Source organism: Octopus bimaculoides, chromosome 15 (assembly GCF_046866305.1).
Source record: "Octopus bimaculoides isolate indiv1 chromosome 15, ASM4686630v1, whole genome shotgun sequence".
NCBI lineage: Eukaryota > Metazoa > Mollusca > Cephalopoda > Octopoda > Octopodidae > Octopus > Octopus bimaculoides.
Genome location: NC_142942.1, coordinates 23,610,168 through 23,624,387, shown reverse-complemented (window position 1 = coordinate 23,624,387; position 14,220 = coordinate 23,610,168). Strand labels below are relative to the sequence as shown.

General features: G+C 38.0%; 1 protein-coding gene across 2 annotated transcripts in view; it reads right to left on the bottom strand.

The window, feature by feature from the left end:
- Nucleotides 1-1,021: 1,021 nt before the first annotated feature.
- LOC106874120 (uncharacterized) overlaps nucleotides 1,022-14,220 on the bottom strand; it is a 137,426-nt gene continuing 124,227 nt past the window's right edge. The window contains exon 5 of one of the 2 annotated variants that reach the window (XM_014921731.3): nucleotides 1,022-8,973. In XM_014921731.3, the coding sequence (XP_014777217.1) occupies nucleotides 6,788-8,973 (2,186 nt within the window). In that variant the 3' untranslated portion in view covers nucleotides 1,022-6,787. The remainder of the gene's footprint in view (nucleotides 8,974-14,220) is intronic. The other variant, XM_014921730.3, reaches the window with a different exon arrangement.

Sequence of the window (14,220 nt, the reverse complement as noted above, 5' to 3'; positions counted from 1 at the left end):
GTTTATATGGTAGATTAGAAATGAATAACATTGCTTGTATGGCAGTGACACTCGTTTACATTTGTTCCACTACATCCATACAAAAAAAACATACAAACACCCCATAAAATGAGAAATATCAAAAAGTGGAGTCATTAACTCATTTTAATACATTGTTTACAATTGTTTCGTCATTATTCTATGCAACCAATCTTGCATAATGTCATAGTGATGTTGGCAAGTATTGATTAATTTCCAAAAGTTGTGCAAGATATCTTTTGTAGCACATGTAGGAATGGGAATTAATAAATACATTACACAAGATTGGTTTCATTGAATAATGATGAAACAATTGTAAACAATGTATTAGAATGAGTTGCTGACTTCGTTCTTTGATATTTGTCATTTCACATAATCTATAGATTATATATAATCCATAGAGCTAGACTTTTATTTATCTGCTTTTAACTGCACATCTGTTCTGATCCATCAGACATCTATGATGAAGAATGTTTCAGCTTTGACCATTCTCATATTTTATTTAGACATGTGTAGGAATTTATCATCAAATAAGGTTTGAGAGAAAATTGGTTACTGTTTCTAGCATGTTAGCTCACCACATGGTGACCTATTGGTTCGGTTAATGTTAAGGTGAACGTTCAGAGCTGAGGTAGAAAATATTTGAAATGAAAGAAAAAACTTAATTAAAAATAAATGAAAATCACAAAATGTAATTTAAATATAAGATTTGTGAATCAGCTTTATTGTAAATAATTTTAACGAATAATTAAAAGGCAAAAAATAAAGGAAAAAAAATGTAAATATATATATATAATATAAAATAATAATGATAATGTATTTTAAGCTATGAAATGTATTTTCATGCCTGTATTACATTAGACTGACATTAAACAGATAATAATAATAATAATAATAATTGATCAACAATTGTTGATAAAATATTAAAGTAGAAAGTTTGATACAATATTTTTAACCTGTTTTTTAAATGCTTTTCCAATTTTTTGCTTGTTTTCTTTATCGATTTTATCTTTTTAACATGGAAATATAGGAAGTGTGTATATTATATATATATATATATTTGTGTGTGTTGGGTGTATAATTTCTACGTATTTACAAGTATTTATAGACTCGTGTGAACCAGCTGAAAAAATAGCGGTGAGAACGTAAGCAACTAACGATTATAATGAGGATAACAAAAGAACATTAATGATAATAATAAAATTAATAATAATGATTTTTTTTTTGTATGTTGGCTTGTAGCATCATATTTAGAGTAGAGGGATATTGGTTGTTGTGGTGGCTGTCATGCCTTTACCAAAGGCAAGTGGTGATGTCATATGAGAACCATTCTTAATAGAATTGAAAACAGTATATCACCGTCATTGCAACTAATAATAATAATAATATTGGTTTCAAATTTTGGCACAAGGCCAGCAATTTTAGGGGAAGATTACACTGACCCCCAAAAAATGAAAGGCAAAGTTGACCTCAGCAGCATTTGAACACAGAGTGTAAACATAGGTGAAATGCCACTAAGCACTTTTTGCCCAGCGTGCTAACGATTCTGCCAGCTCACCACCTTAATAATAATAATTTCAAATTTTGACCCAAGGCCAGCAATTTTGAGGGGACGGGATAAATTGGCATCATGAAATCCAGTACTTGACAAGCATTTTATTTTAATGAAACCGAAAGGACAAAAGGCAAAGCTGGCCAAAGCAAGATTTGAACTTAGAATGTAAAGATCTGCCTGGTATACTAATGGTTCTGTCACTTCACTGCCTTGATAATGATGATGATTCTTTCAACTATTATAGGCACCTGGCCTGAAATTTTGATGGCTGAGGCTGGTCAGTTACACTGACCCCCACTTCTTTGGACTCAGAACATAGGGGACAAATTGCTTAGTATTTTTTTTTCCTTGGCACAGCAAATGATTCTGCCTTCATAATAATAATGTTTCCAGTCGAGGCATGAGGTCAGCAGTTTTTGTGGGGATAGGTTTAGTCAATACCACTTGGGAGCTCCCTTATTTCATTGACTCTTCCCATCCTTGAGATGGTCGGCAAAGTCGACACCGGTGAGATATCAACCTGGAAGACACACCACACAACGTGTTTATTCTGTTTTGCTAATAATTCTACCAGGTTGCCACCTTTTAATAAAACTAAACTAGATTGACCCCACCCCATACACAGCCCCTGGTAGAGATATACTTAGATTTAGGTCGATCGAGAGGCCCAGGAATCATAAGACTGCAGTCTATGGTTTTTAAGTGACTGAGGTGACAACACTTCCCCAACCCCTGGATGGGATGATAGTCCCTCACATGGTTAATTTCCCAGCCATTGCTGTAACTCATATTTTACAACAGAATAAACTGGAACAAAATGAAATGCTTTGCTGAATGTCACAACGCACCACCTAGTCAAGGAATTGAAACAACAATCTGACAGTCATGAGTACAATGCCCTTAGCCACCAGGCCACGCTCTTTCCACTAGGTGAAGAGAAAATTTTCTTTAATAATAGTTAAAAAAACAATTGAAATATCATCTCCATGCTGGAATGAAGAATACGGTTAGCAATGACATACCCTCTACCATTGTGTGTGAAGAAGTATTGGTGACAGGATCAAATCCAGCCATGGCATGAAAAAAGGAAGCTCTTCTTTATCATCATCATCATCATCATCATTTAAGTAGAGAATTAGCAGAGTCATAAGACTGTCCTGTGATATGGCACTGAGTTCAAATCCTGCAAACGTCAACTTTGCCTTTCATCAGTTCTGAGGTCAATATTGATAAAGTACCAGTAAAGTACGTGTGTGTGTGTGTGGGGGGGGGGGGGGAAGCTATCAACTTAATGTCAAAATTATAAGCTTTGTGTATAAATCTGAAACCATTATTATTATTATTATTATTATTAAGGGGGGTAAATTTGCTGAGTTGACAGAGGGATGGAAAGTGTTTTGTGATATTAGCACTGGTTCAAATCCTGCCAAAGTCACTTTTGTCTTTTAATCTTCCGAGGATAATAAAGTACCAGTCATGTAATGGGGTCCATATAATTCACTGCCCCCCCCCTCCCCTAATTTCTGGTTTTGCACTTATATTAGAAATTATTATGACTTAACTGGCACAAGACCCCCACCTGCCAAATGTCAGGCAGAGGAGGAGTAGGGGTGCAGTTGATTATATTGGTCCCTAGTATTTCACTGCTATTTTTTTTTTTATCAGAAAGTACTTAAGACAGTTGCCCTAGGTAAATTTGGAACTCTGAATGTTCAGCTCTGAAGCACCCAAGTGTGCAGCTGCTATTATTTGTGATGCACTCATCAAAATATTTGCTGCTGCTTTTAATTTACCAACATATGCTTCATAAAATGCATTTAAACTTGGAATGACATGTCCTGGCTTTCAGTTAAAACGATTTTTGCTCAAAGCACCCAAGGTTCCTCTCAGTAGTTGGACATAGCCTCACTCACTCTGGATTGGACCTGCCCAGTCGAGTTATATTGGTGTAAGTTTATTGACAGAAGTTGTCATAGCAACCCATTTGTGTGTGTGTGTTCATGCTGTGTTAAAAACTGAGGTAAGGGTCTGCTGGTATCTCTAGGAGTAAAAGCGAAAAGAAAAAGGGGAGGGTTTTATGTTTTATATCACAGCGAATCAAATTGTGAGGAAACTGTGACATTGAAGAATAAGAGGTTGGCTGAGGAATTTTGGTGGAACAATCAGGAGATGAGACCTTAGCAACAGAAATACATACTGTCAGCATCATCATCGTTTTAACATCCACTTTTCCATGCTTGCATGGGTTAGATGGAGTTTAATGGGGCAGATTTTTTCCTATTGCTGGATGCCTTTCCTGTCACCAACCCTCACCTGTTTCCATTCGACATATTTCCTCATGACCAGACAGACTTCCATGGCAAATTGGAAATGAATGACACTGCCTCTGTTATAATGACACTTATTTACAATTATCAAGAGAACGAAACACACACAAAAAAACCCCCCTTTGTTTCTGTCTTTCAAATCCACTCACAAGGATTTTGTCAGTCTGGAACTATACAGAAGATACTTGCCCAAGGTACCATGCAGTGGGACTGAACCTGACACCATGTGGTTGGGAAGTAAACATCTAATAGCCATGTCTGCTAGAGTGCTATAGAGAAAGGAATGAAGTTAAGGGGTTTCCACTCTTAAACTGTCCCATCCCAAGAATTACATAGAAAGGATTAATTCCGACAATTAAAATACAGTGAGCTCGTTAGTGTGTGTTGCTCCACCAATTCTGCTGATCCATCAGGTGATTGGTGTTTTTAGGGTCACTTTTGTCCTGCTCTTTTCTTGTGGCAGACATTTTTGAGTTTTAAAACTAAATTACTGCAACAACCAAAATAGAACAAATGAACTAAAGTAAAAATTAAAAAAACAAACAAAAAAGTGTGCGTTTGTATACTGGTGTGTGTATATTTGTGTGTGAGTATATATACATATAAAAGAAGTAAATAAATATAATGTGGGAAATGTGTATACTACAAATGCAATTTTACAAATGTGAATATTGATGGTTGACCAGAAGGGTCGAAATTCAATTAGCTGTATCCCAACATATGACTGGTACTTGTTATTTTCACCATTCCATTTCAATAGAATAAAAAGGTAACTTAAGCTGAATTTGAACTCAAAGCTTTCATGAACCTAACAAAAAAATACTGACATCCCTTTCTGACATTCCCATTTTTGTTTTCGTAATCATAAAGCTTTCAAATTCTTGCACAAGGCCGTCAATTTGAAGGGGGGGGGGATTGACGACATTGACCCCAGTGCCCAGCTGGTCCTTATTTCCTCAGCCATGAAAGGATTAAACTCAAAATATAAAACATCAAAATGCTGTCAAGTATTTATTCTAACTTAACTGAACCAGTTCACTGTCTTTTTAATAATAATAATAATAATAATAATTTTCTGATTTAAGTACAGCACCCAGAGTTTTGAAGTGAGGGGACCAGTGGATAAAAATCACCCCCCAGGGCTTTATTTCATTGAATCCCTGAAATGATGAATTTTTTTCTAATGATAATAATGGTGATGATTTTGTAGAGGCAGGAGAGAAGTGAAGCAGTGATGTTCATGCCTTGGTTTTAGATCTTTAGCAACATAAACAAACGTGAAAAAATATGAGTAAGATAAGATACATAAATTTTTTTGTGCAGGGGTTCCTTGAGACATGTAATTTATTTTAAGGGCTATGCTTAGGTAAAAAGGTTGAGAAACACTGCTCTATAGCAATAATAATCCTTTCTACTATTGGTAGGAGGCCCCTGAAATTTTAGGGGAGGGAGCTAGCTGATTACACTGACCCCAGTACTCAACTGGTATTTATTTAATCGACTCTGAAAGGATGACAGGCAAAGTTTGACCTCAGTGAAATTCAAACTCAGAATGTAAAGTTAGAAGAAACGCCACTTTGCATTTTTTTCTGGCATGCTAACGGTTCTGCCAGTTTAATGCCTTAACGATATAAAAAAAAAACAATAAAATAAGGCAATATTTGATATATTAAATATACATTAGCCATGTTTCTGAAATTAAAGAGAAAATAAAGGCTATAAAAAAGAAAACCCGATATGTCATAAACTGTGTTTAAAGTGGAGGTGGGAGGAAGGAGTGGTTAGCTGTGTGTTGGAGAGAGTTGGGGGTGTGGTGAATGGCTGGTGAGGTTGTTCCCTCCCACAGACACGCCCACTATGACACACCCATTATAACAACCAAAAAATCCCTCCTCTGACTTTTTTAAAAAAAAATGTAAAAAAAAAAAAGAAATAAAAACAAAAATACTCAACAAAATTTAAAACAACAAAAATAAATTTGGTATTTTCCAAAATTAATATATAACTGTTTTCCACAGTGGAAAATATTGTAATGTTTTTCCACTGGAAATTTTATGCTTAAGTTCTGTGAGATGGAATAAGTATTGTGGTTGCTGAAGATTTTGTCTGCAAAATTTGATGAAATTTTCCTCTGGAAGAACCAACCAGTTCCCACAGCTTAAAAATAACCAAGAACTTAATTTCTTTGTTCAATATAGTGTAGTGGTGGTTGTTGTTGTTGCTTTTGCTGTGTATTCCTATAAATTGTGTAAAGTGAAGTGAAAGACCTTCGTCTTTGGTGACATGATAATAATAATAATGATAGTAATAACAATAATGATTTATTAGTGAGGCATGAGGCCAATTGTTTGAGGCAAGTGGTGGGGTGGAAGGAGGTATAATTGATTGAAAGAACCCCAGTACATTACTGGTATTTTAGCTTATTGATCCTCCCTCACTCTTCCGCCACCTGGAGTGATAAAAGGCAAAGTCGACCTCATTGAGATCTGATATCAGAATGTAGATGGAGGGGTAAAAAATAAATCTAAATACCATGAAGCAGCATTTAGTCTGGTGCCTTACCGTTTCTGCAAACTCACTGTCTTTGTGCTAATAATAATAATAATAATAATAGTAGTAGTAGTAATACTGATTATTTCTAATGTAGGCCCAAGGCTAGATTTTGAAAGTTGGTGTGGGTCATTAAATCTGCATCTCAGTATTTAATAAGTAATTGATTGTATCGACCTTGGAAAGAGGAAAAAAAGTTGACAGTGGTGTGTGGTTTGATCTCATAACGTTAAGGGACATTGCTACAGATTCTGTCACCCAGCATCCTTGTGATAAGAACTGTTTTATAGAATTGTTTGTTCAGTTTGTTTTGATCATGGGTGAGTTGCTTTACGGTTCATTTGGTTTTAATTCTGGTTCGCAGACACCGACGTGCTTCCATGATATCACGTGGCATGCTGCGGATGTAGTTCCTTCTTTCTGGGGAAGGGCTCTTTGGTCGTTTTGGCACACTGGGAGCGTCCAGTATCAGACCACGTCGCAGCGAATAGGCATGGTCAGTGGGCGGTAGGGGCAGCTGTTGGGACAGAGGTGGGTCTTTGGGTGTGGAAACAATGTGGATTTTTGGGACATGTAAAGCTAAGTGTGAGTCTGAAGTCTCTGAGACAGATAAAGGGGGAACAGAGAGGGAACGGACAGAGCTGGAAGCGGCTTTCTGGCTTTTTAATGTTTGTATGTGAGGTGAGTGAATATCTCTGGAAATGCTCTCTCGGCCGCTGTCCTTGGACAAATCTATCACTTCATCGTTTATAGAATAGTCAGAATTGGTCATCAACTCGTGACGTATTTTCTTTGGAGAGTCAAGAGAACCAACACTGGCTGGAGTTGGTGGACGTTTTACATTGGTCATCTCTGACTGTAACAAGTGTGAGTCACTCTTGATGGACAAGACAGAGCTTGGCCGGGGCAAAAAGTTGCTTTTGCTTGGCGTCTGGAACGATGCACATGTGACACACTCTTTTGGAACATTTTTACCAACTGTCGTTGCTATGCGGCTGCGCATCTGCACCGTCATCTCCATACTGTTGCTGCTGCTGATGCTGCTGCTGCTGCTTCGGTTGCCGTTCATGTTGTAGTTCTGGCTCAGACTGAGATGTTCTGTGAGATTCCGAGGTTTGACATCTTCACATTCCGAAGACGTTTCCTCTTCCTTCCCGCTACTGTTGTTGTTGTTGTTGGTCGTCGTCGTCGTCGTCGTCGTCGTCGAGGTGCTGGACGTCTGCTTCAATAACTTCTCAATCTGTTCTGCTTTCATTGGTACCGGAATAGGGATTGGTACCGGAAACGGTAGAGGGATGAGGAAAGGAAAAGGGATAATAACTGTCTGAGGAGGGATACCTAAGGATGTCCAGTTAGGGGCCGGCATTGGGAAAGTAGGCATAGTGGGGTTTGGGCCAGGGGCAGTGTTAGTGTCACCTGACTGGGTCATCTGGGGTGGAGGAAAGGGCATCATGGGGTATCCGGGTGGCCACATTGGGGGTAGGAAGTGGTGAGTTCTAGGAATTGTTGAAGCTTTGTTTGATGTGTTAGGGACCACATTAGGGCTCTGAGAGTGTGTCTGAGGGATATCGGGGGAAGCAGAGGCATTTGGTGTGATAGACGGACCAGGTGTTGAAGAGGCGTTGCTGACGTGGCGACTGTGAGGTCGAGAGGTTTCAGGTATGGGTGGGGCAGCGGTACCTGGCATGATGGGAGTAAATGGAGGATTAAAGACCCCTGGGTAAACCATTGGAGGAAATCCACCAAAAGCTGGATAACTCGGTCCAAGAGAGGCCATCATTTGTGCTTGGTGCCACCAGTTATTCATGGCTGCAGGTGTGGGAAACATGGGTGGGATTAGTTGTGCTGGTGGCTGAGGTGGACGCTTTGGTAAAGGGGTCACTGCCGGACTTGTTGTGTGGCTAGGAGGGTCTTTGTGAATCCGTTTAACTAATCTTTCTTTAAGGGACTTATCTACATTGAACTTCTCAGCGTGTTTATCATGTGAATTGGATGAAGCTGAACTTTCTGGATTGTCGAAATGACTGGACAGATTTTTATGCTTCTCAGTAGAGTCTTTTGCTTTACTAATGTTCCTAGCTTCGTCAGAAACTCTCAGCTTTTTACTGCGCCGTACAATGTCTTCTTGTAACCAGAGGTCTGGAGTGATGAGAATCTGTTTGTCATCAGGAACGCCATTAGAAGAGGAATTGGTGTCTAAAGATGACTGGATCTGTTGCAAATGTTCCTGAGTTTCTTGGCAGAAAATGTTCATCTTGTATTGATTGAGACATTTCTCACTACAAAACTGTAACTGCTGCTCCCCATCCTGGAAGTCGACGTAGTTCACTGTATGGCGGACATGCTTACACCAGTCACAAATCTTGTTTTTCTTGAATGATGCACGGCGGCACTGAGTGAAACAGACCTCGCTACAAAAGACTTTCGAACCATTCAATGTCTTTAGAGTGAACAACTTGAGACCGGGCTTCTGACACCAGGCACAGATAATGTAACCAGATGGCAATTTCTCATTGTTGTAGGCTGAAAGAAAGAAAAATTAAACATATCAGAAGAGTCAATGGAGTTTTGTTAAAATAAAAAACAAAGCACAAAAACAATGCAATGTTGTTAACAAACAGAAACAAAATCTCCTCCTTCAAATTACTCTGGAAATTCAGGTTGGACAGGTCAACAGTTGGACAAATCAACCCCAGGACTTATTCTTTGTAAGCCCAGTACTCTTTCTATCGGTCTTTTGCTGAAATGCCAAGTTACGGGGACGTAAACACACCAACATTGGTTGTCAAGTGATGGTGGTGGGGACATACACACACACACACACACACACACACACACACACACACACACACACACACACACACATATATATATATATATGATGGGCTTCTTTTCAGTTTCCGTCTATCAAATCCACTCACAAGGCTTTGGTCAGCCTGAGGCTATAGTAGAAGACACTTGCCCAATGTGCCACACAGTGGGACTGAACCTGGAACCATGTGTTTGGGAAGCAAATTTCTTAACACACGGCCTCACAGTTTACATCTATGAAATTCATTCACAAGACATTAGTTGGTCCATGGATATAGTAGAAGAGACTTGGCCAAGGTGCCATGCAGTGGGACAGAACCTGAAACCACAAATATATATATGATGATGATGATGATGATTATAATATGATAGGAAAATGAGTTACAAAATGCTAGGACTAAAAAAATGAATTTCTGATATCTTGTGTCTCCATGAGTTTTCGAGAGACACAAACTCTGGGTCTGTGTTGAAATTGGACACCGAGTGTGTGCGGTGAGGTTGGTGGGGTGGTGCGTAAAGCCTGCATGGAGACCTGTCTCTGCAATCCAACACATTGAATCTATTTGTCTGGAGCCGAGTCTCAGATATCAAAGACGAGGATATGTGACAGGAGGATAAAATGGATCAGGTTTCTCTGAGATTCTGTTCACAGGTCTGCAAATTACAGGAAGACTACGCAGTAGAATCGGTAAGTCGGTCGGTGAGGTTGCTGTTGTGGGGGTGGCGCTAGTGTCAGTTCTCTATTACTATCACATTCGCTATACACTTACATGGAATCAAGAGCATATCTCTACTAGACACAAATGTGTGTGTGTGTACACATATACATACACATATATCCATTATATATATACACATCTAATACTAATATAGTTATATAACAAAATATATATATGTATGATAGATATAAACATACATATACTCACGCATGTGATATGATATATAATGCAAATTTATAATGTAATTTAAAAATTATAGATGTATATATATATATATATAAATGCATACGCTCACACACACACACACACACACACACAGAATGAGTATATGCATATAAAGCTATATTTTAAATGTGTTTCTGATCATGAGTGTGTATTTATGAAGAAGCAACAAGTGTTAAAATGATGTGTGTGTGTGTATGTATATATATATATATATATATATATATATATATATATATATATATACATTACATACATTTATAATTACACACATTCATATGCCTCTCTGTGTGTGTGTGTGTGTGCATATTAATGTGTGTGTATTTATTTACATATCTTCACTTGATACTGTTGCACCCCCTGCCCTCCCCGTCTCCATTAATCCAGTGACCCTTCACCGGTGAAGGTCACATCCTTCACCCCCACCCCGCTACCAATGAGGGCGTCAACAATACACTTGAGTTGATTTCTTCTCAATTGCAAACAGCATTTCAAGGGTTAATACCTACCCCACCCCCTCACACCCACCCACCCACCTCTCTCTAACTCGCATCTCTTCCTCTCTCAAATATTTTTTGGCAATTTTATACACACACACACTTGTATACATACACACATATATACATATACACACATTATATATATGTATAACACTTACATATGAACTACAGTTACATAATTTGGTGACTTGGTAGAATTGTTAGAGAGCTGGACAAAATACCTGGTGGTATTTGTTCTAGCTGCCTGCACTCTAAGTTCAATTCTCACCAGCGTCAACTTTTGGTGTTGGTGAAAACAAGAGCAAAAACCCCAAAGACCCCCCAAGCCCTGGGCTGTGGATTGCCACAACTATAAGAATATGGGATCTGAATCCTTGTGTTGTTTGTTCCACTTCTTTGATCCCACCAACTCCTACTTGGGTGATGGAGGATTTAATCCATCGCTTGCTTTAACAGTGCCACCTGGTGGTGCCTCAGGTGCCACCAAGTGAAATCCCTTCTGTTCTAAATATTAAGGCCACATCTCAAATTTGAAGAATATCTTCTTCCTTCCCAGCAGTCTTGGGTTTTGGTTAAGGAAGCCTTAGAAAGGCTCAGGAGTTCTGCCCTCCCTCCTCATTAAAAGAGTTAAATACACAAGTATATGGCTTACTGGAGATTTGAACTCAAGACCTTTCAATATCAGTCTGATACATTTCTAGGGGTGGGTTTTGTATTTTAGACAAAGGAGAAAGGATGATTGACACCAGTGACACCTTTAAATGATGAAAGGTGAAGTAGATTTTGGTGGGATTTGAAACTAGAATCTAACGAAACAAGAAGTACCACAATCCATTGCTTGTGATGCTCTAACAACCCTGCTAGTCCAATGCCCAAACCCGAAGAATTTCATTAGTGGAATTGGATAAAGGGGAGGTCTATGAGGTGAGGACCAGATTTGTATAATTCACTCCCTTTCTCTTGGCTTTGGTTTAACCCTTTCATTACTGCGTTTCTTTCAATTAATTTTAAATATAACAAAGAATTTAGTGTCCTTTATTTAAGAAGGTATATTTGCCTGCTATTTCTACCACATTGAATGACCACATAGAGACTCTTGATGGGGAAGCGTGAGGATTGTGGTTATGGTGATGGTGGTGGTGGTTACCTCAGCCGAAGACACATCTGGTTTGACAAATACAAACCCCCCCACCCCACCCCCTCTACCTTCCTAAGATGTCTTACACATGGTAAAAAAAACTGGTGGAATGGTGCAGAATGAGATGGTGGGGTTGATGGAATCACTGGCTGTCTTTGTTGTTTGAAATGAAAATATGGAGTAAATTTAGATAAGTGAAATATGAGACCCGTCGACACCAACAACAATACAATGCTTGCTTGTGTGTGTGTGTGTGTGTATATTATACCTCTATGTGTATATATGTATGTGTGTGTGTCTGTGTATTACTTCTATCCGTATATATGTATTTGTGAGGTGCCGAACATAAGAAAATTTAATATTTATTTCAAATTAATTCAATTTTCATTTCAAATTTTCTGCCAAATCCATGTCCAGTTTGAGTGGACAACAATCAGACCACTAGAGGGTCACTTGAGGTCCAAATGGCTTCAGCCCTGTTTGATGATAAAAATGAAAATATCGAAAAGGATTTTCTCATTTAAACAAATGGTCCAATTCCAAAGTGTTTTGTTGTCATTTGTTTCCAAAGAAAGACTGGAGCTGCAGTCTTATGTCTTGTAGGATGTTGTGTTTATGATATACTGTATAAATCTGTTAAAATGTGAAATTTTATATGGATTATTTTCACAGAATTAATGTTTTTCCATCAAATTTGATAAATTATTTAGAGCAAAAACTTAAATCTACCCCAAAAGTAAACACTTGTATCTGGTTGTCTAGACAACACGGCTGATGGAGAATTTATTTTCTTTTGTTTTTCATGCTGCTGTGGCCCAAGAAAAAGCTGTCTGTGTGTCTTTTTCTTTTCTTTTTTTTTTCTGAAAAGAAAACAATGTAAAACTTGTCTGTCCACTTGGCAATTTGATTGGTGTTGAGAAGAAGCAAGGAAATTCTATAAGCAGTTCAAAGAAATACTTCAATGCTGAGGTAGTTTCTTTATCAGGAAATAATTCCATGTGAAAAAAAAAAAAATGAAATTAAATTAAACTGCGCATCCTGACACCAAATGTGGAATACTCTTTACAAAGAATCAACACTTGATGGAGTGAAAAAAACAAACAAAACATTTACAAAGGTTGTCTTGTAGAAAAAAAACACCAAAATGGTCCAGCACCAATTCTAAATGAGATTGAGTGTATTTTGTAGAAGAGTAACCAATGGAAATTTAGACCTACAAATTATATTTATGACAAAAGCAAATTGCATTAAGGGACAATCCCATTGTGGCACACCTTACTGAATGAAATCTGGTCACAACTGGATTCAATCCCCAACATGAGAAACTGACCGAAATTAAGGACAGCAAGTATTGATACTGAAGTAATCATCATTCAATGTCCACTTTTTTTTTATGCTTGCATGGGTCAGACAGATTTTATTGAGGCAGAATTTCCATGGGGCAATGCCCTTCCTATTACCAATCCTCACCCGTTTCCAAAGAAGATATTTTCACATGACCAGAAATGTTTTCACAGGAAATCAACAACCTCACTTATATAACAGTGGCACTCGTTTACAACTATCCCATGATATCAACACGACACAAATACACTCTCATTCACATTGGCGACATACACAGACATATGATGTTCTTCTTCCAGTTTCTCTCTATCAAATCCATCAAAACACAAAACACTACATGTTTTTCTATAATGGCTTTTAAAAAAATGTCAATTTTGTGGTTCTATTAAATACTATCAATAACTACATTATGCTAATTAAAATATTTGTGTTTAGAGAGTAAAAAAAAAAAAAAAATTCTATTTTTATTCATATATAACTGTTTCAATAAAAATAGAATTAATTAAATAAGAAGAAATAATTAGCTTCATCATCAGTGCCCCCCCCCACTTTTATTGAACTCTATTGCTAATTGCTTGGCACAAAAGAAATATTTTCATTGTAACAACCTGGCACCCTAATCCCACACAATACAAACACACATGCATGCATATATAAACACACACACACACGGATGTATGTGTGAAGTGTTAGTCTCAGTATCCCTCCTCCCCCACATGAAAAGTTTGGTAGAGAAACAAGAGAGGGGACGGGAGGGGGAGCAGTAACTAAGAAGAGACACACTGGCGTTTACTCTCTCTCTCTTTCCTGCACCACATAGAAAGCAAGGAAGGGGAAAAGGAGGAGGAAAATAGCAAGAGTAGAGTTGGTAGGGAGGAGAGACACACACACACACACACACACTGGTCTTTATCTTCCTCCTCCCACCCCTCACCAATTTGTCTGAGTCAGGAAGACTTTTGGTTAAAGATTCCTGCTCCAGAATATATCAACATGTCACCCAATGTTTATAGAATACAGTGTGAGAGTATATATA